Below are 26324 nucleotides of genomic sequence, written 5' to 3'. Positions count from 1 at the left end.
GTCGGTGGGGTGGCCATGGAGCCCCCAAAAGGGAGCGTTCCAGTGAACATGAGACGCTCCATGACAGTGCGAACACATGTTTCAACTGCGCGTTCAATCATAGTCTGAACCCGTGTCATGATGTTGCTCTCTAGTTGTGATAGGCGTGCTGAGAATACCACCTCATAATCAGGCTGGGGTTGTGGCTGCTGAGAAGTTTGCAGGACGTGGTTAGTACTTTCACTGGATGTTGCACTGCGTGGGGATTGAGGGGCTTCCTTGTGAGAGTGGGCAGTGGGCTGAGTTGTTGCTGATGTAGTGGGCGCAAGCGGGGGCGATTGTTCCGGGGGTGCGTGACTTAAAGATCTTTCTTGGCCGCGCTTTTGCCGGTTAGTGCTCTTGACTGCGTCCGCAAAACTAAGCGTGCCCTCTTCGCGATCTACAAGCTTCCCTAGAGATTTTCCGGGGGGTGTTGAATGCGCGCTGCTTGGAGCTTTATCGCCACTGCGCCTGACGGCCACCATTTTTGAACGTCCCTCAAGCGATGGCGAAAGTGGGCCTTGGTCTGTTTTCGGTCCTGAGCGTTGGTTTCGCTTAGCGTCGGCTGGCGATTTCCGCGTGGTTAGTTTTTTGTTGATCTCTGCGCGCTTGGGACAGTTTCGGGCCGTAGCTAGATGGCTCCCACCACAGTTCCTGCATTTCGGTGTGTTGTTGGGACATTCTCCACTGCTGTCATGCTGTTTGCCGCCGCACATTGGACAACGTGGTTTGTCTGCATTGGGACATTGTTGTTTCCCATGTCCCAACTTGTGACAGGTCTGACAAGCATAGACTGTTGGCTTGAAAGGGAAAACTCAAATCGTAAACGATTTGAGTCCGATCTTGAAAGGAAGGCCCCTTCCCTGAAAGGTTACCAGCGCCGTGCCTTTTTCGCCAATAGGGCGAGCGCTGATGATTTCGCACTTTCGACAGTGTAAGTTCGCCTTAAGCTCAGTAGCTGTCATTCCGCCCGCGTTGTGGATGATGCCCCGTATCTGGTTTCTCGTTATGGCTTCGTAAGCTTGAAACGGTGTGGGTTTTCCATTGATAGGAAGTTGCGTTATGGTTAGAAGGGCATCTCGCACTCCGCAGTCGTCCGTATCCACGGCTATTTGGTTGCTTCTGTCGAGATACCGGATCAGAATGCGCGGATCGCTTGTCCTTTCTGGCGTCGAGGAAATCTTCACGTGATTCGAAATTGCCGCGTCGAGTAGAATGAACTTCTCATCCATAATTCTGCACGGCTCTTGAGGTTTTAGAATAACAGTACACCCGCCGGTCGTGCGGCGTTCTTCGACTAGGCCAGGTTGACTGCGCGCCGGTTTACGGCATTGGTAAGTGACTGTCTGCCACCCTTCTTCGTTTTGGTCTAGTGGATTTGCTGGATCTGAATCCGAATCGTATGAGTTGTAGTCAGCTGTCTTGTCATGACAATTAGGGCCGCGGCGGACCACGTTAGGTTGTTGTCCACGCCCAATTCGGGCGCCGCCGTGCCGATCGAAAGGTTTAGGCCTAAACGCGGACCCCGCGTTCAGTGAGGAAAGCGTCCCCCGGGAGCGTTTCTGGCCGTGCGCTGCAGTTGGCACAATGCTTACGTTAGAAGTGAGTGAAACATCGCACTTGCCTTCGCTGTCTTGCGGGGGCTCAGTAGCGGAGAGAGGAGCGAAAGGGTTCTCGTGCATGCGCAGTGGTGCGCGCATGACAGCGACTGAATCTGCCGCTGGAACGACCGCGGCCAGTGCCGTACTTGTCGGTAAGCCTATCATGGCGTCTTCGTCGGTCGAGGTACTGGGAAGCTGCAGATCAATGTCCTCCGAGGTTGGGGCGTTGGATACAACTTCGGCGGAATCCATGGTTGTAGGAGGTTCGACGGAGACCGGGTATGCGGGCCCGGGGCCCACAAGTCCGATTATATTTACCGTAGTCGACGGAGCTTGGGTAGGATGCGTCGGCTTCGCTCGGCCACCTAGTGGCGAGTACGGAACAGCATGAGAGGTGAGCCGGAAAGAGGAGGAAGGTATTTACTTGGCAGGGGCGCCAGTCGACTATCGTTTTTCGTCGACATTTCCAACGAAAGGAGCAGATACGCGGCCATTTTGCCTGGGCGTCCTTTTTACCGTAGCTTGTCCGCGCACAAGAAACCTGCAACAAAACAACGGCGAAAAGCTGTAAGAACTGACTTCTAGTACGGACGTACTTATTTTCTTGTAACCATTGAACCATTGAACCGTCCCTTAAATACACCGGGGTCTTTATTTCTAATGTGATCTGCTTGAGGCTGCTGCAGCCGCTTCCTCTCTTTGAGGATGTAATGGCAGTTGAGGTCCATTTTCTTACTTCCTTCCAGAGATGGCAAAATTACTTCTAAAAAGTAATTAAATTACATAATCATTACTTCCCTAGAATTTTCTAAAATTTAAATAAATTACATCATTACTTACAGCTGGCTGAAAGTAATGACATTAGATTACTGTTACTTTTCAAAAGTAATAAAATTACTTTGAAACGTATGAAAAGGGAACGAAGAGGCACGAGAAAGCAGGCGGAGCTCTCATCGAAGCGTTGTTTCCTTCGTGTTCGTAAAGTTGAAATGCCCAGAGATACTCTGGGCATTGGAAATTCTACTGGGTCAAATTTTGTTGATCAACTTTTTATGCCGTAAGAGAAGCGGACAGCACATATCGTAGTCAAAAGTAATTGGGAAAGTAATGATTAACTTCCATGAAATTGCTGGCCTGAAGTACTTTATTACATTACAAAATTACCAACACTCAAAAGTAATTCATTACATTACTCATTAAATCAGAAAGTATTTTAATTACTGTACTTTAATTACTGTAATATCATTACTGCCAAGTCTGCTTTCTTGCTCTCGCGTACACACACGATGTCCGCGTAGGCGAAAAGCGAGAACGCCAGTGTGTCGAGATTTCGGCGCATGGTAAGGGTCCCCAGGTGGCGAAATTAATCCGGTGCTCTACACTACAGCACACCTCGTACCACGGATGTAGCTTCTCCGCACTACACCCACAAATCGGAATCAAGCAATTTCGGGCACAGATTTATTGTGTCCCCGCCTGGGCGTGTAGGCAAGTTCATTTTGGAAAACGGGAGTGCTCAAAAATGGTTGCTAATTCTCCAGCGACGGTCGCCATCAACGGAGGCATGGACAATGTGTAAAATGTGATTGCTGCGATGAATGGCCATCACAGGATTCCAGAGAGCTGTAAAAAAGTAAAGCCGTTCCACTCAATGTGAAAGCTGTCGGTAGTGCAAAGCAGTGATTCGCCATAATGCACTGCAGCGCCGTGATCCGCTCATTGCTGCATTTCAGATTTCCCGCCTTCGCAGTGCTCACGCGCCCCCTCCCTGAAACTGTGCCAGCGGTAGTTCTGGGGCGGTATTCTCGTAACTGTCCCTTTTTAAAGGGTCCTTTTTGCGTCCCTTTCATCGTGACTTACTTCCGGTTAAGCAGTGAGCCTCTGATTCAAATACTGTAATTGTTCTTGCAAACGCATTTTAAAGAGCTAAAACCGTATCAGAGTATCTTTTATGTGTTTATTTGAACGTAATTAGAAAAACTAAACGTAATGAAATTTTTTTTACGACGTTGAAAGTTTTCACCGCAAGGGGAAGAACGTCCAAAGATGACAGCTGCAGTCAGCTGTTTCCTTGTGCCAGTGAAGTGTAAACAATGCTGCGGCGCATTTTTTCGCGGTTGGACTCCGTTTTGAAGTCGGTGACACTGTCCGTGCATCAAGATAACCGTCCAGTTACGTATTTTGGCATCGGCGCACTTGTTGCATGCCGACGCGGGCATTTTCCAAAGACCTGGAATGGTGCTTTACGTCGTTGACATTTTTGTGGTGCTCTACGAGTGAAAAAATGTGTAAGAGGGGGGGGGGGGAGATTTTAGCTTCTTAACGCCGTACCTGTTGCGCCAGAAGTCTACGAACGTTAAGTTGGTATGTGTATGCGTGAAGTACTAATAAAAGGCTATAAATGTCATGCGGAGTGCTTGTGTAATTTTGGTCATCTGCTCGATAGCTATCAAGCTCGCAGACGATCGCTTATTCCATTACACCTGCTGACCGTTAGCTAGCTCGCAGACGATCATTTATTTCACTGTGTGGTGGACGCGTATGATACACAGGCTCACGGGGTGCTGCGACAGCGATATCGTTTCTTCGTTACCGGCCGCTGATTGAAAGCCACCGGTAGCGAAGAAACTAGCGGTGCATAACACTGTCTCCTCGACGCTGAGCCCGCGCGTCCGCCGACCAAGATCGTTTTGTTCAGGGAAGGAATGCATACATAAAAATAGATGAACAAATTATGGGCCCGTACGGATTGGAACTCGTGGCACACCTCAAGGGGCGGTTCTTCCCCCCTTCTGTTCAACGTGGCCATGATGAAACTTCCTGAGAGACTCAAAATGGTAGACGGGGTCCGCCACGCTATATATGCGGGCGATATTACTTTGTGGGCGACAAGCGGAAGCGTCGAAAAATCGAGGAAACCCTTCAGGCAGCGGCTACCTTAGTGCACACGTATACGATGAAGAATGCGGCCTCAAGTGTGCGCCGGTGAAATCCGAGCTGCTTCACATCACCCGGGACAAAGTAGAAGCACCTAAAATTCACATTACTTTGGGCAGGCACTCAGATATCCGAAGTGGAGACCATCCGCGTGCTGGTCCTGCAAATTAATAACAAAGGCAATAACCCCGTTGCCCTTAACAAACTTAAATCCGCGTGTGAACAAATCAGCCGCATGATCGGTCGAGTATCAGGCAAACGGGGGGGGTCTCCAGGAATGCGAGACGCTCCGCCTAGTATATGCAGTGCCCTATCTCAAGCTAGGACCATGCGATCTTAAGAAACTTGACATTATGATCAGGACAGTTGTTAAGACAGCCCTGAGACTCCCTTCTAAAACGTCCACCGAACGTTTAACAAAGCTCAGGATGCACAATACGATCACTGAGCTCATAGAGGCTCAGTACATGAGACAAATCATGCGACTGTCAAAGACAACTACTGACAGGCAGGTCCTTGAGGATCTCCGCATCGCTCTACCCCTACCCCTGAAGACAGAGCGGACATCCCTCCCACTTGGCGCCGGAAACTAATTGTTAAACCTCTGCCCCGTAATATGCACCGTGACGAAACTTAGGAAGAAGGCAAGCCCAGGCAACAGCCATAACAAAACAATATGGCACCCGTAAAGGCGTGTATTATGTAGACGCAGCGGAACCCACACCGGAGGGCATATGTGCGGTTGCGGTCCTGCACGAGGGAACACAGGCGGGTGGACTATCGGTGAAAACGAGTAAAATTGAGTTTGCTGAAGAGACGGCTATAGCCCCGGCCGCCACTCACTCTGACGCAACGCGCTTAATGTCTGACACACAACAAGCTTGCCGAAATTTCATCAGGGGTCGGGTAGCACTCCTAGCTAGAAAAATTCTCACAAATGCTCACAGAAATATCCGACACCATAAAACAACTTGTATGGGTACCTGGCCACCAGGGAGTGGAGGAAAACGAGGCTGCGCACACAGCCGCCCGGGCGTCTCTCCCCCAGAGTTCCTCTGACTTCCCAGGCTCTAACCGTACACTCGTACCTTACCCGCCAACCACATTCTCCGAGGTCACAACATACCTGCGCCTAGGTAGGCAGGTGTTCCCGGTGCCCGCCAAGGGCCTGGATAAAACCGAGGAGCGTCATCTTCGCCGGCTGCAGACGGGCTCGTTCTACAACCCCGCAATGCTCAAACACATCAACCCGTTCTTCTCGGGTTCGTGTAGCTTCTGCGGTCAGTGGGCCAATATAATCCAGGGATAATAGCCAAAGTGAAGCTAACAATGGAGGGCTGGGAGGCGGCCCTGTCTGGCTCTCTGACCTTGCGTCTCAGCGGGCTTTCGTCCAGCGGGCACGGGCGGCGGCCTCGACCAATGGCATCCCGGACTGAGGAATACCACCCACGCTAGAGAGGCTTAACCGCCTCTTCTTGTACATTAATAAGTTTTTCCTCCTCCTCCTCCTCCTCCTCCTCCTCCCGGAGCTCGTCGCACAGCCACCGCACGGTCCTCTTTGAGAGGCGGAAATGCTGGCGGAATGCTTCTCGGGGCATATCTAACGCGTCTACATTGCCTCTCGACCACTTGTTCCGCCGGCGAGCCAACAAGAAGGCGATAATCGGCGCATTCATGACTGTCTCGGAAAGGACCGAGCCGGGACACGAACGGGAGCCGCCGCTTTAATGGGACAGTATGGAACACTATGTGCAATGATGATGATTCGCGAGGTATGCTGCTGGGGCCACTTCTTCCTCCGCGCTACTATTTCCAACATCCTCCCGGCCTCAAAGAAAGGAGGCAAACTATAATATCAAGCACAGCGTTATCGTTTCAATGTTCGGGGTTAACACAAAGCCGAATTGGGGCAGTCCTGTGTCAGTCCGGGGCAGCGGCGAGCGCACTTTCTCCGCCACCGGTGCTGGTATCGTCTGCCCAAACGACGGAGTGTAGAGGAGAGCCACGCGAGGTAGCTCGCTCAGTCAGCGCAACAGTGCATAGGAAGCTCATCGCGCAAAGAGTACGCCTGAAGTCGTTGTGACGCCTTCAGGCGGTGTAGGATCTGGCCTGCATATTTTTATTTGGAAAGTTTCCCCGTTCTTCGTCTGGGCACCTTCCCCGCTGCCGTTGTGAGAGGAGGAAGGAGGAAGTGGTTGTTGGGGGTGGGGGAAGGGGAGATAGAGGCCGGTAACTGGCTGGCGTTTCGCCGACACCTCAACCGGCCGAACGGAAGCGAGAGGGGGGACAGTAAAAAGAGTAGAGAAGGAGGGATGGAGGAAGAGAGGGAGAATAATAATTCGGCACGCGACTCTTTTTTGTAGCACGCACCCGTCCCTGCAGACAGGGGAAACGCGCGGCACACAGCAACCCGCCCAGGGAACATCACCACGAACCCAGGGGTGCGCCAGGAAGAGATCAGAACCCCGGTAAGTGAATCACGAGATTAGGTCACTGTGAAGGTGAGCAGACGGTTTGTGAGGGCCTCGAGTGACGCGAGCGCAAGACCAGATGGTAGCCGAGGGGGTAACTACGCCTGTGCCGCCGCCGCCGCCGCGACAGTCGCTAGGTCTGAACTGTAGCTACTGGAGAAGGGGTTACACGCTGGTTGGCGGTTGTGCTAGGTATGCATTATACATTGGTCAGCGGGTTATGCAGGAGTGGATCACAAGGTTGGGGCTGTCGGGGGGAGAGGTGGGAGGGAAAAAAGTAATAATAATAATAACAAATTAAATAATGAAAAAAAAAGAAAAAAACAGTACATCAAAAGAAAATTAATAACAAAAGAGGTTAAGCAGCTGAGCCGCAAAACAGGACCGGATTAGGAACGAACGGTGCGGTGTTGGATAAAAAAAAATAAAAAAAAAGATAATGAGAAAAAAAGGAAACGAGAAAAAAAAAGGAGTACACTAGATGCTAAGTAGTAGCTAAATTCTAATAACAACAATAAGGAAACAGTTTAAGTTGATAAAAGGTAGTGGATAAATGTTAAACAGCTGAACAAGATATATAAGGGTTGAGCTAAGCAAAGTAGATGAGAGTTGAACAAGTAAACATTACAAAGGAAAAAAAAACCAGATGGCAACAAGAACTAGACAAGCGCGGATACATGGGGATAGACAGTGAGATAATGACGCAGGTAAAAGGATAACTGGGAGTACATGAGCCTGCTAGATAGAATCAGGAGGATTATATGGTAAAGGTTACGAGGGAATAAATGGGAGTACACATTGGTTATACTGGTTACGTTAGTTGGTTATAGAGGTGGGTGGACCCGTGGGCCGAGGTGCAAAGAGTTTTGTCGTTTGCACAGGTGACTGGGTGCACAGGTGCTCGGTTTTGGGGAAGTTTTTTTGCCATTCAGTTCATGACCGAGGCAGGGTGGGGTTGCTGGCTGAGGCACGCAGTCACACACACACACGCACCGCTGGTTCATGGGCGTTGCGGGATGGGGACACAGGTTGAGGTTAGGCGGGATGGAGGTGCAGTAGCAGGCTAGGGCTCACAGACACGTATCCGGGGCGGGATGGTGGCACAGGGTGGGGTTGGGACACATGCTTGCAGCCACACACACTCGCGACACGCCACTGAAAGTTTCCTGAATGGGCGCGGAGGGGGGCCGCCGACACGCCAGGAGCAGTTCTGTTTGCGCGCCGGCGGCCGGGTGAGCTGCTCGCTGGGATGCTTCCGGGTTGAGGGCATCGGCGACGAGCTTGTTTGCCGGAAAATCCAGAGGATGCCCCTCTTCTGCCTTTCTTCTCAGTGTTTGGCGCTTATCCCTTTTTCTTCCTGTTTGCGCTTTCGTTGCGTCCTGTATTTATCTTTGGTAGTAGTTTTCGCACGCCCCCTACAAGCAGTAACGTTAGCATTCGTTGAAGCCTTTCTGTTCGCGACGACAGGAGATACAGTGGGGGTAGCCTATTTTGGGTGGCGCGGTCGTTTCCTGTGTCGAATTCGGGTAATTCACTTTTCGGGTTGTGGCACTTCCAAGTTTCTGGCAGTGCTGAAGGCAATAAAGCGTTATTTGTAAAAAAATTACCGGGGTCCGATTCTCGTTTAAGGTCCTGCTCCGGTTCGCCTATCAAGCTTAAGCTGGGATTGTCGTTGCATGCTTCGTCCGTTACGCCCGTCAGAAATGCCGGTGACCCGCCGACAGACGTGCTCTCACTCTTTGAGCCGTAATCTGGAAACGAAGGTAGGCCTCCATGGTTCAGGTTGCGTCTCATTCGTTCGCGAATCGTGCGTTTTAGAGACGCTCGCAAATCCTTAAAGACTCCTCCTAACTTCCATTTTGCCGTTACGATGGGGTTTGCCCATGTTTTGGCCCTGTCCATTTCCTCGGAAATCTCGTCAATGGCAACGAGGTCTTCGCTTTTGCCGTCCATTTCCTTGAGAGCTTGCTCTTTCTTTATCAAAGACTGGTTCCAGCTAGAGAGCTGCACTAGCGAGGGTGGTCCATATGAAAGATGCAGCTGAACTCGTTTTATAATCGCCGATACTTCTTCACCTACCTTTAGTCGCTGATAAAGAAGATTCTCCATCGTTTTCCTCGGCGTTGGTAAGTCCTAAAGATCGTTGGGAGCAAGTACAGGAAAAGCCGCTAGGCGTTCCTTGTGGTGGCTACGATCAAGCACGCGTCGTTACAAGGCAGGAATGTGATGCCTTGATCATGATTGCCTTTTGTTCATGTGCTTGAAGCTCGCACCACGGCTCACATTGTCGTTGGTTGGTAGCCCGCTCGGACCTTCCACCGTTGCATACCCAGCTTTCTCGCTCAAAATTCCAACCTTTCAGAAACCTAGCAAAACCACTTTAGGAAAGTGATATTTGGCATAAAGCCAGAAGTCAACGTGAAGATGAAAACACTAGAATAACTTTCCAGGTTTCGGAATATTTTTTGTGTAATTCGCTGTCAAATCTTACTCCCCATGCATTTCTATGGGATAGTTTCCATGGCTCAGGAACCTAGTCGCGCAACGTGAGCGACTTGAAACTGGGCACAAAGCAAGCATTCACCCCAAATATTAGCTGTGCAAAAGAAGTTTTCATTTCGATAAAAAATTGCAGAGTAATCACTGTTGAAAGGACTGCCATGAGCGGGAAAGCTGCACATGAGTTCCCTTGGCGCGGCTCCATACGAGGACACAAATGCACCGGCGGAAACTTCTTCTCGAAGGTCGATGGGGCCTGCGCTCGTTAGGGTGTCTCACGTCTGTGAAATACGCTTTTCCTGTCGTTTCGGCACCATGTCGCGGAAAGGACCGAGCCGGGACACCAACGGGAGCCGCCGCTTTAATGGGACAGGATGGAACACTATGCACAATGATGATGATTCGAGAGGTATGTTGCTGGAGCCACTTCTTCCTCCGCGCTACTATTTCCAACAGACTGCTTCCAAAAACCGTCTGTTTGAAATTCAAATCGCCTGTTCGAAGAAGCTTCTTCTTCTTAGGTGGTTCGGGTGAAAAGGGCAAAGGAAGTGCACTGGGGATATTCTTGAGTCCAAGCCGCGGTCAAACGCAGTAGGTCCGCCACGCTTGCGTTACGTCACATCCGGTTGTTTGCTTTTAGCCAATCAGGGATCGCTCAAAAGGGACACTTTTGAAAAGGACACAAAAGGGACAAAACACGAGAATACCGCGCTTGTTCTTTTTGCGCTTGCTTTAATTTCGTATGCTGGAGCTCTTTTGCGTCATTTCGAATACGCAATTTTTTTCTTGCGCGGCTGGAGCCTTTTCATACGCAGCTTTCTCGCTCAAACTTCCTACCTCTCAGGAACCTAGCAAGCCCACCACGGGAAAGTGATATTTGGTATAAAGCAAGAAGTCGACATGTAGATGGAACCTCTGAAAGAACTTTCCGGGATTCTGAATTTTTTTTTTTGTGTGTAATTCGCTGTCAAATCTTATTCCCCCTGCATTTGTATGGGATAGTTTCCATGACTCTGGAACTTAGTCCCGCAACGTGCAAGGCTTGAAACTGTGCACAAATAAAGTTTTCACCCCCAATATTAGCTGTGCAAAAAAGGTTGGTGGTTCGCTAAATAACGACAGAGTAATCACTGTTCAAAGGACTGTCATGAGCGGGAAAGCTGCACATGCAAAGTTTAACGATTCATTCATTTGTTGATCTCTGTATGGCAGACGGGCTGAGAGAAACGGCTTCTTGGCTGCACTATTCAACTTCGAAGATCAATCAGTTGAATGATTCATTGACTCATTGATCTTAACTCAAGTTAACCGCCGTCGTTCGTTCACAGTTTTGGTTGTTGTTTTTTTATATAAACAAAGCGCTACTAAGAGAACGGCCCCAAGAAGTGAACGACACAAATCAAAGGTCAGAATACGTGGACACCTAACTGCGGATGCCAGCCCCCAATATCGACGCCCTTACTGTAGCGTTGTAAACTTGAGACGAACCTCTTTCGCGTCTCATACGAGAAATTCCAATTTCCGCTCCGGCGCGTTGGAACAATATCTTCCCCACTTTAATCTCCGCTTACCGAAAGGATGCCGTAACTTGGTCCCCGCACATTGGCCCGCTCGAACGCCGCTCGTCCGGCTTTCGCAGGATGCGCGTAGACAAACAACTCCTTTTCAAACTTCGCGCGCTTCCGTTCTGAGCCCGTGTTTCCTGCCTACGTCAACATTGATCTTGCCCGGCGGCACCACAGCCAGTGCGCCTGAGGAGCCCAGGAGGCTGACCTCTCCTCGAAGCGCTCTCTTATATCGCGCCGCTCATTACGGTCGCTTTTACGTTCTCGAAACCGTCGAGGGACTCACAACTCCGGGTGAACTTTGGAAACTCATTTCGTTCGGCCGCCGTTTGCACGCGAAAGTAAAATTCGGTACGGTATATCGGCAACCGGCTTCCGTCAGTCGGCTTATTTTCGCCCAGTCAGGCTTGATGTTGGGCTAGTTGGCACCGGTACATACTCGACGAGAGAGAAAGAGAAAGTAAACTTTATTCTAAATTAGCAGTGGCTTAGCTCGGCTATGCCAGGATATACGTAGCGTGAGCTAATGTTCAGATGGTTATTCTTAGGTTTCGTGGTTGTCTAGGATTAGTTGATTATCATGCTTACTGCTGCTAAAACGATTTCCAATCCAATCCAACCCAGTTAATTTAATCCAATCCAATCTAGTCGCGATTCGCGGTGATGGCGGCTCCGGCTCGCCAGCTGTGCGCCGTGTGACGGCACTGCTCCTCGCGCATGCGCAGCACGGCTCTCCAGGAGCCACGCGAAACTGCTCAACCTCGGCCAGTGTAGCTCACGCTACAAAAAGAGGCGCGTGGTGGGATTCCCATTTCAGGATCCCGTTGGAGCTTGCTGCCTTTTCCGCACGTTCCAGCCGAAGCGGAGTTCCGCTGATGAAACTGTCCAGTTATCTCCCACTGCTCCCATCTCCCATTGGAAGGGCCGGATGCTGGGCGAACTTCGGGTTTCTTTAAGCAGACCCACACCATGTGGTAGTGGGTACAGATCACATTGCACTGTGGACATGTGGGACTTTAGAGGGTGGCATTGTAGGGAGAGAGCATTTAACGTGCAGGGGATCGCGCTTCACTCGTTCGGTACGTTGAATCCGTTCTGTATTTCATGCGTGCACGCTAAAAGCGCTCTCCCTTCGAGTATGTAGTTTCGTCATCAGCCCAGTGAGCGCGTATCAGCAAATTGAACACAGGGATTCTATGATTTGGCTCCGTTTACTTGTAATTACGATTTCTATAAGCTCACAGGATTCCATCACGTTTTGAACATCGTGATGGGGAGGATAAGGGTGGAAACATAACTGTCGAGTATCAATCAATCAATCAATCAATCAATCAATCAATCAATCAATCAATCAATCAATCAATCAATCAATCAATCAATCAATCAATCAATCAATCAATCAATCAATCAATCAATCAATCTTTTTATTTCAGCAATATCAGTGTTGGGAACCGGGGACAAAAATTGACCAAACGGGCTTGACTTAAAATCTGGTCATCGTAAATTTACATTGCCTCTTAGATTCCCCGCGCTAATTCTTCATACTAATTTCGATTAGCCGAAGGAATTGCCTAATTGCCTAATGGCCGGTGCCAAGTAGGCCACACATTCTAATAAAATATGTTCAATGGTTTCTACAGAAGAACAGTTATCGCAGTACGGGTTGATCGCCAGTCCGAGGCGAAAGAGGTAACTGTTGGTGCAAGCCGAGTTCAGTCGTAGGCTATGATAGCCTACGAGGGAGCTATCTTGGAAGTCTTGCCTGCATAGCATCGTGGAATTGCCACTTGAGCTTCGTATTAAACACGAAGCAGTTCTTTATCTGCAATAGTAAATGCGCAAGACGACTTTGCCAGGGATTTAAAAAATTAGGTGTAATTGTCCCTACTTGCCGGTAAGGAAAGAAGGTACAATAGCTGTGTCAAAATTCCTGCAGGCTGTGTCAAAGGTCCTAAAAGTTGCGTTATCAATGCTCAGGAGGAGATAAATATTTCTCTCACGCCGACTTTTTCTCGGATGACGTGTACGCTTGGTTCTTTTGGCTACGTTATGTTATCGTTATTCCCTCCTGCTTTTCTATGGCGATCATTCGACACCACCCCATACAATGGCAGAACCAAACATCTCAACTCCTCGCTTCCAGTGATTGCGTCCTTCAGACGCTGCTACAGTCCGAAGAAATACAACTTGCATGTTGCTCTCTGTGGAATTAAAAATCGTTTACTATCTGAGGCACGAAAGCTTTGCCCGGGGCACGGTCTCAGCTTTCGCGCTGATCGACAAACGTCGCGTGTAATCGTGGACCGCTCGGAAAAGTGCTTCATTGGCGTTTTGCGAGAACCGTACAATGTGTATACAAGTTCTCCGTAGCCAACCAACACAGCACACTGCTGCACGCAATTATCCGAAGAAGACAAACGCCGAATTCTCCGAGCTGTTTGCGAGAACATGTCAAAAGTACGACGCTCTGACAATAGCTCCCCGCGGGAACGAACACATTGGGATCCCGCGGAATGAAGTCGAACGCGCCTCTTTGTGTACGGCCGCCGTCATTCCGTTTCTATCATTGTCTCCTTGGAATGACGCCGACGGCATTGGCTCTCAGTTTACCGAGGCGTCCGGAGCTGAAGGAGAGTGCCGTTCTCTAGGCCTCTCCATTAAGGCAAGTGTCTCTTTCGTTTTCTGCTGCAGCGGCGTTCACGGACGCACTTGATTCCCTTCGTCCGTCGTAATGGGGCCCTTCAGAGTGGCTTTGATACTACGTCGAATCAGGCCGTGCTGGTGGCATAGCGTACCTCTACGAACGCCGACGGTACCGCCCGATTCGTTTCGCTGCAGTTATTCAAAGACGGGATTGAGGTTTTTGAAGACGATAGTCTTTCTTGGGCCACTTGAAGCCGAACATTTTGGTCTGCCTGCCTGCCTGTCTGTCTGTCTGTCTGTCTGTCTGCCTGCCTGCCTGCCTGTCTGTCTGTCTGTCTGTCTGCCTGTCTGTCTGTCTGTCTGTCTGTCTGTCTGTCTGTCTGCCTGCCTGCCTGTCTGTCTGTCTGTCTGTCTGTCTGTCTGTCTGTCTGTCTGTCTGTCTGTCTGTCTGTCTGTCTGTCTGTCTGTCTTTTATTTTCCACTTCGGTGGGTTTTCCTTCTCTTCAAAACTCTAGTTGACTTCGGTCCAGTTTGTTTATTTTTAATTGGCGTCACCCGTGATACGTATGTGGTACGGGTTGGGCTTTTATTTTATATTATAGCCCTTTAGCTTTATGTCTGTCTGTCTGTCTGTCTGTCTGTCTGTCTGTCTGTCTGTCTGTCTGTCTGTCTGTCTGTCTGTCTGTCTGTCTGTCTGTCTGTCTGTCTGTCTGTCTGACTGTCTGTCTGTCTGTCTGTCCCTAGGTTCAGTCAACCGGCCAAAATTTAACAGAAACCTTGCACGAAAATATCATACAGGGGCAAAACATTTCTCAAACCACTAAATCTCGAAAGCACACTTCATAATTGCCAAAACTGTCCAGAAAAAAAGAAAAAAGAAAGCTTTAGGCATGTCTGAGGAAAAGCACCAATGCGTGCTGGTATCTGCAATGTTCCTTCAACTAAAAGTGCATGACTTCTTGGTTTTTGCTATAGAAAATAAAAATGCGCGTTGAAAAAAATTTTTTCATCCGAAATACAAAACGCACCCACATAGGTGCACAATTCCTGAGCACATATAACTACGGCTTGCCTAACTACAAAACTACGCAATCGCAATGCTTTTTGTTCTTCGCGGTATTGCCTGCTTAGTGAATTCCGACGCACACGATTCCCGCGAAGCGAGACGTGGTTCCTTACCATTTCAGCGAACCTTAGAATGGCCGTGGCAAGTTATTTTATGCCCAACATTGTGGCTGCCTTTTTCACTCATGAAGCGCCAGGCTCCCCCCCCCCCCCCGCTTTAACGATAGCCTTATAGGCGGTATTCATTGAAAAGTTTACCTATCAATTTATTCGCTTGGCAACACTTCAAAGGCCACGGACATGGCGCGGCTTGTGCCACTGCTCCCACACACCGAAGAAAAAAAAATTACCTCACACTTCCCCGAGGGGGAGAGTGTGTAAGTGCGCATGCACGGTTGTTGATTGCGCGATTACGGTGGATATCCTGATCTTGGAGTGGAGAGGAGGCGCCCAACACCCGCAGTCACTGAGCGGAGAGAGGAGGAGGAGAGTAGCGCCCGCCGTTACGGCGAGGGCTACACGAGCGCCCTCACGAGTCGGAATGCGGAGCGCCCGCTACGCGAGCGAGAGCTCTCCCGCCCGAAGTGGAGAGGAGGCGCCCAACACCCGCAGTCACTGAGCGGAGAGAGGAGGAGGAGAGTAGCGCCCGCCGTTACGGCGAGGGCTACACGAGCGCCCTCACGAGTCGGAATGCGGAGCGCCCGCTACGCGAGCGAGAGCTCTCCCGCCCGAAGTGGAGAGGAGGCGCCCAACACCCGCAGTCACTGAGCGGAGAGAGGAGGAGGAGAGTAGCGCGCACCCATCTCCCCCCGTTGCTAGGGAAGACGAGGAGGAAGACGAGGAGCGCGCGCACCCGCAGCTGTTGCTATGCGGACGACGGCGGCGGACGATTCAGGCTCGCTTAAGAAGTGCATTCGCACCTAAAAAAACACTGGCGTGCGTCGTCTGCTCTGTGTCATCCCGATTCTCAACGGTGCCGTCAACAGAGATGTTATGAATCGCGCTCACATTGGAGTCGAGGCATTACTTTGCTTTCGCTGGGGTAGAGTTTCGAACGTCCAACACAAATCATTAGCTCAGCAAGGACAAGTACCGCCATCCCGCGGAGCCTGACGTAACCAGGAACGGCGCACTCACATGGTTGACAGCGTGCGTGCCTCGCCAGTGAATCCAAGCTATTAAGGCGAACGCCTTCAGGGCCCTTTCTGCGACAAGCCGTCTCAATCGCTGTTGCTGTCCGGTTGAGAAAATGCCCGCCACTGCAAAGAGAGAGAGAGTGAACGAGAGAGAAAGAGAGAGAGAGAGAGAGAGAGAGAGAGAGAGAACAGAGAGAATAAAGCTTTATTTCACTATAAAACTGTGAAGGAAGCTCACACTGACGCATAAGACTTGAAGGTAGCGAAGCTGTACGCAACCTTCACTACCATCACGACGGTTTAAGTCCACGATTGCAGCCGATTTGCTCCTTCTTCGCTGCCGCAACGACCGTTACTCCAGCTTTGTTGTTACAGCGGCGAAGAGGCAGCAGAACGAACGAACGGAACGCGCACACTTCAACTAGGCGCCCGCAGGTGCTACGTGTACCCTATCACGTGTTCTGTATCGAGCAAGCCGCGTGACTCCTTTCCCCGCAGTCAAAGCAGAGTGAGTTTGACTCTCGGGTGCTAACTCACGGTCGTAGCCGAGTGGATAAGACGACTGACTCTAAATCCGTTGATCTAACAGACCCAAGCTTGAACCCTGCCAGTGTCGGTGATCCCTCTTCGTTATACTGCTATGCGGAGTTTTGGGAAACGCCGGATTCAATGTTGCGTTAAACGGCTTCGCTGTTTAAAAAAAAGCAGGCCAATCCACCCTGTGAATGTGGTTGGAAAGCGAAGCTGTAAACGACACACGCAACGATTACCCATGCGACGTCACTTGAATTCACACACGTGGCTCTACAAAGAGTGAAACCAGAGTCAAGTGAAATGCACTTAACCACACCCTTTTTTACTTCAACGGATATCTTTTGCTCAGAATAAATCAATGCCTGATTCATGAACAATTGTTGGTTGATTTGTATTGTCAATCACGTAAGTGGAAACTCCATTTTTATAAAAATTAAAAAAAAAAAAAGCTCAAACCAGGTGATAGGCGATCTCACTTTTCCGTCCCTGCTGCCGCCGACGGAAGCGGCGTGATCAGCGGCAGAGACGGAAGAGAAGTGAGATGCCATGCGTTTGTGTTAGCTTCCTTAATTTTTATAACTCCTAATGCACCCGCAAGGCGCGCACACGGCCGCTCACGTTATGCTATCATGCGGCATACAGCGAGAAGGCAGGAGATAAACCCACAAATGTGCTTGGTGAGTGCACCGTCTGTCTCCCCCGTCTCCGCATGGGCTCGTAGCGCAATTGGTAAGACAACGGGCTCTCCTTCCGTTCCACTATTTGCTGCGAGTTGCATTCCTGGTAGTGCCAGTAACTTCTTTTATTTGTTCGTGGGAGTTTTCTGTTGACACCAAAGGTCGCGAGAGCACCATTGGGGGATATAGGTAAAAAGTTAAAAATGTGTCCATGCACTCCGTAAAGATGGTAAACCAGAGGAGCTGTAACGGGATGCCGGCGTTTACTCGTGTGTTACTCCATATGGTTCATTCTTGTGGTTCAGGGTACTTAGTATTGGAGTACTTGGAAGGGTATTTGAAGGATATCCAGAAGGGTACATTTGAAGCTGCGGCGTAGCCAGGGGGGTGGTTCGGTGTCAGAACACCCGCCGAAATTTTCTGAGCGCCGCATCCCTTCCCCGCCTTTTTTTCGCACAATTTCTTCGCCTATGCTATTTACACACTGAGTCCATATACAATAATGTAAAATAAAAATAAGGAGGGTGTCGGTTTATTAACTCCAAAAATCGCTACGGATCTCTGTGTTTTTTTTACTGGGGGCGTATAACACCTCCCGAAAAAACATTTCTGGCCACGCCACTGATTTGAAGCGAGTCCGCTAGAATTTCCAGGAGGATATTTCAATAATATCCAGGAGGGCGTCCGGAAGGGTGTTTGGAAGAGGGTGAGTTTTTGTTGCCGTGAAATAAATGGGTAATTCTACCAACAGACTATCGAACGTCACTGCCTGCACATTGCAGCCAACGCAACACTTGTGAAAGTGTCAATTAGTAACCCTAAATCATTCGCGAGATCATTTTGGTGCCGCTGCAAATCGCAACGCCTGAGTCTGTCATTTTCTCTCTCTCTCTCTCTCTCTCTCTCTCTCTCTCTCTCTCTCTCTCTCTCTCTCTCTCTCACTTGTCGATCTTTTAATATTATTTGAATATCCCTTTCAGGCTGTTTCTGTTTTCTTCCTTCTGTTATCCGCGCTTTTAGGCGGCATATTTCAAAACTGATCTTCAACTCGGTGTACGTCGTCCCGCAAAATACATCTAACCACGCAACCTCGCCATACGCACTCCGTCAAATTTCCCGCCCGTTAAACATCGGTCCTGAACGGTTGTAAGTATAATCCTTCAAACCCGTCCGTTCGAGAGCGTATTGCGGCGTGGCTTCGAACGTTCTATCCTCGTGTTCGCTGTTTTTCGCGAAGCAGCCTTCCAGAGCCTGCCTGAAGAATCTGGGTCGCGCTTTCGCCGACACTTTCCCGTTTCGTTTATTTTCGAACCCCTGCTGCCGCGATCCCCCTTCGGCAGCCACGTGTCCGGTTATTTTCTTTTACGCCTTTACGAGTTGTTTATGGCGTTCGCCGTCGCGGAAATGGGGTCTCGCCCCCATGTTTCCTTACATAATCCTTCGTTTATACCATGATGAACAGATGAATGAACATCATCGTCGTCATTAGCGAACATTCGTCTTATTGCCTCAAGCTCGACCGAGGTTATTTATTCGGCCTCGGGCCACATCGGCCCGCTTTAGAGCAAGCTAGAGCCGCCGACGACCCCGGACATAGTTTATAACGGTTTTCGCTTCCAAATCCAGGCGCGTGTTAGTCCTGGAGATTCTCGCCAGACGCAACAGGCCCGCGAAGAAACGGAGGACGCGGGGTTTTTCAGCGGCTAAACAAAACAAATAAGGCCCCGAAGGCGGGAAAAACGAAGAGGTGCCATCGGACGCCGCCGCCGGTGATGAAAGAAAACAAATAAAGCGGCGGAGGTAAGCGGGCGGGCCACCACCCATGGTCGGCTTTACTCCAGCCACGGGCAGAGGCGACCCGGCGCGGGACCCCCTGCGGGAGACCATGGCTGCCAAAAACGTGGCGCCTTCCGCTTTGCCTCCTTTTCGCCCGCCACCTCGCGAATGTCGGTCAAAGGCAGGTCTCAATCCCTCCTCTCCGTGTCCGGGAGAGGAGAAACGGCAGGGGAATGTCGGCTCCGGGCTGGGGCGGTTCTCAGTTTAGTGTTCCCCGTTGATTGCGAGTGAGTCCCGCGCTCGTGAGGGGAAGCGTGTTCCGGTGCCAGATCTTTCGAGGGCGGCGGGCGAAGAAGTTGTTTATTTCCCGACATGCGAAGGTCGGTGTCATCAGGTGGCCTGTAGACGGCGATCTCCGCCTGGTCGTGCTCGATCTCCGCGTCTGATGGGAACGTTCGCTTCTCCTGTCACCTGCTTTTGACGGGGATAGGTGGTTGCCCGCGAACAGCTATCTGGCGGAGCGGTGCACACGGCACCCGTTACGTCAGAGTAGCCGACGCCAAGTTTCGCAACGATGTTGATGCGACTTCCCTGCATGGTGGATCCGAAGAAGTCGCCATACGTCGGTGTTTGGCCCAAGGATTACGTGTTACGTGGCGCTCACGACGACGTGGGCGCTTCCTTACCCCGCGGATACCATGTCCCCGCATGGAGCGCTGGTTTATTCGTAAGTTCGAAAGCTGAGAGGCTTTCATAAACGGGTTTCGCGACGCAACGACGTCGCTAGTGTTCACTTCGGCCTGTGATCGTGGACGTTCGTTCATACAGCGTGCTGTGTTGTCCCGTGGACTCTCTTCCGGAACGTCTGCAGAAGGGGCGACCGGTGTCACCGTCCGCCCACGCTAGACAACGGCATACCTCTCTCAAACTGTGAACAGAGCCGTCTGCAAGACCTGCACGTGCACGAGGTCTCGGAATTCTGGACGGTGTCGTCTGCGAACGCCGAGCAACAGACAGACGTCTGCTCGAACGTCGCGAGGGCCCCCTCCAAGTGCAAACAGCGTATCGGGTCTTTCTAACCTTCGGCGTCTGGGGGCCCACAAGACTACGGTCGGAACGCACGGCGTGCGACCTCCATGATGGCGGCTGCTGCGACGTCGGCGACACCCTGTCTGGCAGGCAGTTGCGCAGCAGTCTGAAGTCCTCCCGGTATAGGGCACCGATGGCGCCAGTGCGAGTGTAACCGTGAAGTGAACGAATCGGTGAAACTCCATACTCAAAATTGTTCTCGCTATCTGACGTGCCTCTCCCGCTACCGTGCGACGCTTTTTGCTCCCGCTGGAAGTAGAGGGGAGGCTGGGACACCATGTCTGCGGCCACGCTGATGAGATACCTTAAGCGCGACTCCCGTCGCTTGTCCCGGGAGAGCAGCCGGGAGTCGCCGTCGCTCTTGTCGGAGTACGACGAGCAGATACGAAGCTTCGTCAGGATCGGTGAGTAGCGGCGCTGCTGCTGCGACGCATTATGTCGAAAGCGAATTTCTCTGCTCGCGTGAACCATTGGTTTGCGGGTCTGGGTGCATCCTGCGACTTCACTGAGTGCTCTTCAGTCTATAGGCCCGTCGTTGTTAATTGGAAGATAGAGAAAACAGGTATACTATTTTTAATGGTTTCCCAAGCTCTGTTAAAGGTACCAAATTTTTTCCACTTGTTTTCATCTGGGTGCCTATACTAGTAATAATAAAATAAAGCTCCGATTTTCTTATATTTGTCGTATTTTATTAAATTGCACTCCAGAGGCGAAAATATTTCCCCTATAAAACTATAGTACGAGAGGATTACCTGCACAGGAGTATACTGCCCGAATAGCTTGTATGATGTGCAAGCATTGCACGCACCAGTATTGGCTGTCTTCCGAAATACGCTGTCTGGCGAAAGGGAATAGATGTGGAGGAGGAGGAATACCTTTATTGGAACAAGGCCTATAGCCATGGGGGCGGGAGTGGGGTTTTGTGGTGGTTGAAGACAGCAAGCCGGACGTGCCGCGAAGGTATCCGCTCTGAATGAGCTCACGTTTACAGTCATTTTATGTGTTTCCGGTTTCAACCAACAAGGTGCCTTCGGAAGGCGCTGGTTCCTGTCAGCGTTTAGAATTGTGTATCGATATTTCTGCTCGATCGGCTTTGTTCCTTCAAAAATAACAGAGGAGCAAGTTGGGGAACAACCGTGCAATCTCGCCGTGTTAGCGTTGATAAACGGCGAAGACGGATGTGGCGTCTTTTGAACGCTGCAGAAAAAAATTAAAGTCATTCCACTCAATGTGAAAGCTGTCGGAAGTGCAGAGCAGTGATTCACCCCAATGGGCTGTACCGCCGTTATCCGCTCACTGCTACCACCCCATGCAATTCAAATTTCCCGCCTCCGCAGTGCTCGCGCGCCCCATGTCTGAAACTGCGCCAGCGGGAGTTCTGTTGTTTCTGGGCTTGCTTTAATTTCGTATGCTGGAGCTGTTTTGCGTCATTTCGAACACGCCATTTTTTTTCTTGCGCGGCTGGAGCCTTTCTGCGTCATTTCGAACACGCCATTTTCTTCTCGCGCGTGAAGCCTTTCGCGTCATTTTGAACACGCCATTTTTTCTTGTGCGGCCTCTTTTTTCGCTTCCTATCGTAAAAACCAACCCAACGAGCGTTCCTAACTAAACAAACGCAGGCGCTTCCGGTTAATTACGTATATTTTGCCTCCAACGTACCTACAGTTTTCTTTGCGCTAAACAACGGGGCGATAGATGTAGGACAAGCGCCAGTGGTCACGAGTTTTGAACGCTTATTATTATATAAACTGCTTGGCTTTCGAAGTCTCTGGGGTACGCCACAAATGACAGCGTAAACACGGAACGCCCTGTTGCTCTACATGGGTACAGCGAGCGAGCTACGACAACAAGGCGAGCGCCTAAAGTGCTCCGCACTTAAAAACAAGTCGCGTTGCTGCCAGAATCGGGTTCATTTAAGAGCAATTTTCCAGGAGGAGTGTTTCGTAGTCCACAGGCAAGGCTCCTACCTAGTATAGCACCTGTACACTACTAGTATGCTAGCATGCTACTACAGTAGTAGATGTATAGTGATTCATGTTCTAGTAGAGTGGTTCTTGACCGTGAATGTGCCGGAGACCCATTTTGGGCTTGCGAAAGTGATTGGGGACCCAATAATGAACTATGTTGATTCGTGCAATAATGTCAAGCAATTTGCATAAGCAGCTACAGCCAACCACACATATTCACAGTCCGCCTTTTGAGGCCGACTTTTATGCATGTCATAGTTGGCTCTTGCAGCTAACAGTGACCCCAACTTACATGCTGATTTTAGTGTTTGGCTTCTTTGCATAGCTGAGGAGTCGTGCAAAAACGCCGACGTTCACAGGCATGCTACGCGGAGACAAAAAATAGGCGTACATGTCATGCAGCGAAGCCATATTTTAGGGGCGAAGCACATTAGGGGCCCGGGCTGTCGGCGTCTCATGTCGTCGTCGTAACCATCGTCTCATGTAGTCGTCGTAATGAAACGCCGGGACACTCATTTACGCGTCGCGGTGGAATGCTGCGTAACGTGTACTAAAATAACACCAATACATTCGTTTACGCCTCGCCCTAGAAAGCTTCGTGCTTCAAAGGCACGACACCTCTACCCTCCAACGGTTTCATCTCCATTGGCCAAAACGCTAAGGAGCCAAGAAAACACTTATACACTGCATGCTTCGCCCCTCCCCAGGTTTCACGTTAGTGGAGATGGCCCGGGATTTTTGCATTGGCAGAAAGGCTTGGCAAAAAGGGAAAATGAATGAAGTGGGGGTCGATAGAGAGGGTTGGGGGGAAAGGTTTGCGTACCGCTGAAATGCCCTCGCCGAGCCCCATTTGAGAACCACTGTTCTAGCATGTAGATTCAGGACGCCTGCTTAGCTGCTGCACGAGAATTCCAGTCGACTAGGGGACGTCCCTAACGGCACCAACAACCCTCTGTTATCGTACAAGCAACGTCGACATTGGTTGATGTGACAGAGGAAGTAAGAAAGAGATAGCCAAGTAACGCAACCCCGTAAGCAGTTCAGTGCACTGAGCGGTGAATAAAGGCATACGAGGGGACGAGGGATGAATGAATGAATAAATTTATTATAGAAGGGATGGCACGCCTGTTGGGGGAAATAGGGGAAGGGGTTCAGGGTCGATAAAGCTTAAGTTCTGTTGACGAGGTAAGCTAAAAACGCGGACATGGTAACATTGCGACGTCGGCGCTGAGCAGCGCCCTGCGGAGGTCAGCGACCTAACGGCTTAACCGATTGTGCCGCACGGGGGGATTAGCGCTACTACCAGGGCCTCGCTGACTGGATCTCGCTGACAGCAGCAGCACTGCATGCCGTCCATTTCGGGGCTTTGACCCCCGCCATCTTGTTCCCTCGGGACCATTCGGAGTTGGTCGACCTGCAGGGACGCTAACGGCTCGCGTCTAGACGAAATGGCGCGCGTGATGACGGCGCCGGAACTGGCCCTGTGAAGCCTTTCCAAGATCGCCGAAAGAAAAGAGCGCGCTCGGCTTGGAAGCAGCCTCAGCGCGTGCATTTCTACAGCGAATGGGCTTGCTGGAATTCTGTGGCATTAAGCGAACGGGTTCATACTGACTGCAATTTCAGCTCGGACGAGAAACCAAGCGTGGTTTAAAGTTCAAAGTTCTTTTATCTGGCATTTCTAACTTGTTCAAAAGAATTAAATGCTGGCACGGAAACAAAAAGGTGCTGAGAAGAAGCTTGACGAGCTTTCTTCCCGTTCTTTTTTTTCCTTTGACAATAAAAAGAGCAGCAGAAAAAAAAATCAATACAAACGGTTGAAAGTTTATAGAAATGGTGAACAAGGCTGCATTAAGAAGCATTATATACAAGCGTATGCGTGCGAATTCGCATAAAAAATGCACCCACGTATTTATATATAGTACACTGCTACGTAGAAAACACGGACACAATGCTGTCTGTGTCCGCTTGCGTTTCTGTTTGTGTCCGTGTTCCCTTTCTACCGCACATGGTTTATTGTTCAAGAAGATGAAATTTGCAGTCGGGGTTTAGGTTGTTCTCGCCGAATGATACATGGGCGCTGCTGAAATGAATACCGCCTTCGCTTCCACTATACTTACTAACACCGTACCTCCGCTGTTGCTTTGCGCCAAAGTAAACGTCCCTGCATCTTACGACAAGGATGGGTCGAACGCTCAGCTGCCTCATAAAGGATTCGTTCGCTGTCCTTGGGGTTGCGGAATTTGATCACTAACTACTTTACTTTGCGTCGTTGTGTCATTCAATCCGTGGATCTCGCCCGTCTATCAGTGAGACCAAGAAAGATCGCTTTAAATACAGACTGCTGCGACCTTGCGTCACCAGATATATGATACAGAGTACCGTCACTGAGGCACGCAAGTGAGCAAGGGCGGCCATTTTGGTGCTGATCAGTGTTGCCAGACTGCTGGTTCTGCGGCCTTGCAGCCAACTTTGACGACGTCATTTGTAAACAACACTGCCGAAGAGGCAGCGACAGGGCATCTTCGGAAACACTTCTGCAGCTGAATGCTTCGAAGCGCGTTATCTCTCATTCGCCTTCGGAACGACGTCAGTCACGCGCAGCCGCGGAGCAGGAAAGACAAGCTGGGGCTATCACAGGGACCCAGGTTCGCTTCCGACCACGGGAAGCGTTTTCTTCTTGACACTCTTAATGCGCCTTCGCTTACTATCATTGCCGTCGTTTTGTGAAACCCGTTGGCTTTCCTGCAGTGCGTTTTGGTGGAGCGACGGTCGCCATCAAAGGAGGCATGGACAATGTGTGGAATGTGATTGTTACGATGAATGGCCATCACGGGATTCGAGAGAGCTGTAAAAAATTAAAACCGTTCCACTCAATGTGAAAGCTGTCGGAAGTGCAGAGCATGGATTCGCCGTAATGGAATGCAGCGCCGTTATCCCCTCACTGGTGCATTTCAAATTTCCCGCTTTTTCAGTGCTCGCGCTCTCCCTGCCTGAAACTGCGCCAACGGGATTTCCTTTCTTCTTTTGCTTGCTTTAATTTCGTATGCTGGAGCTGTTTTGCATCATTTCGAACGCGTATTTTTTTTTTTTTTTTTTTCTCGCGTGGCTGGAGGTTTTCTGCGGCATTTCGAACGCGCCCCGTTTTTCTTGCGCGGCCGCTTTTTTCGCTTACTGTCGTAAAAACCAACCAAACAAGCGTTCGTAAGTGAATGAACGCGGAAGCTGCCGGTTAAATGCATAGATTTCGCCTGAAATGTACCTGCAGTTTTCTTTGCGCCAAACAACGGGGAGGTGTATGACGAGTGCCAGCGGTTCACGAGGTTCGAACGGTGATGACTATTTAAACCGCGTGGTTTTCGAAGCCTCACCGTTACTTCCTGGCGCCACTACAGAAGGCTCTATTTGGGTCCGTTATCTCGCTGCACCGCCTGGTTCCGGCAGTCGCATCGACCGTTAGCGAGCTAAGACGACAAGGCGCGAGCCCATAAAGTGCTCCGCACTTAAAAAAGCGAGCGTTTCACACGATTAGCCCCCACAATAGCACTCGTTAGCACACGGAGGCTAAAGACAAAGTTAAAGAATAAAATTTCTCTGAAGGACAATTAAAAGTCTATAATTCTGGTCAAATTTCATTTCCATCTGTATATACAACCCGTCAAAAGCGTCAACTGACAATAACATCTTTTCCGTCACGAAAAAAACTGATTTAAACACTTTTCCCCGCACACAGTGGCCTAGTAGAATTAACCAACGTAATGACCAAGTATTGCAGCCTTCATTAGAGTTTTTTCAGCGCCTTTGTCCTCATTAATCTCATTCGTATATCGCTGTTGTTCCTGTTGGTTTTGCACTTGTTCCGCTAGAATACCAAAAAACATCATTGTAATATGAGGCGTTGTTTTTTTTTCCAAATGAGCCAGATCCACCTAACGCGAATTTGAGAAACAAGCGAAAGTTTGTTACGAACCCTAAATGCAACGCCGTCAAAGCTATTATTTGATATATTTTACATGTCAGCTAGGAGAAGTTTATGGCCACAAGTAATTGAAAATTACGCCGTAAATTTGAGCAATATCGGGGTGATAAGTTTGAATTTGGCTCATATTGAAATATTCAATTGAAGTACTCAATTGATGCGGCATTCTTAGGGAAATTTTATTTAACTTGACTATCAATCAAGGTGCGGTTGAATTTTGCTGGAAAAAAGCACTTTGAATATGCAACAGGGCTTCAAGAACCCTATAGCTTCAAGAACAGGGCTTCAAGAACACCAGGAGAGCGGGTGAGTCATCTTGGCACCATTAGGAGTTCTTTTCGAATTTTTCCCTGGGATAATTTTCTTGGTC

General features: G+C 50.0%; 1 protein-coding gene across 5 annotated transcripts in view; it reads left to right on the top strand.

Annotated features, from left to right (window-relative positions):
- LOC144162534 (uncharacterized) overlaps positions 1-26324 on the top strand; it is a 584817-nt gene that overhangs the window by 263864 nt on the left and 294629 nt on the right. For 2 of the 5 annotated variants that reach the window (XM_077693111.1, XM_077693108.1), the window contains exon 1: positions 19210-20415. The exons of 1 other annotated variant lie outside the window; for it this stretch is intronic. In XM_077693111.1, the coding sequence (XP_077549237.1) occupies positions 20289-20415 (127 nt within the window). In that variant the 5' untranslated portion in view covers positions 19210-20288. Of the gene's footprint in view, positions 1-19204; positions 20416-26324 lie in introns of those variants that run through there. 2 more of the 5 variants (XM_077693112.1, XM_077693109.1) reach the window with 2 other exon arrangements.

The sequence above is a fragment of the Haemaphysalis longicornis genome, unplaced genomic scaffold (assembly GCF_048455015.1).
Source record: "Haemaphysalis longicornis isolate Haplotype H1 unplaced genomic scaffold, Haemaphysalis longicornis Haplotype H1 scaffold_12, whole genome shotgun sequence".
In the NCBI taxonomy this organism is placed as follows: Eukaryota; Metazoa; Arthropoda; class Arachnida; order Ixodida; family Ixodidae; genus Haemaphysalis; species Haemaphysalis longicornis.
This window is presented reverse-complemented; position numbering and strand designations above follow the sequence as displayed.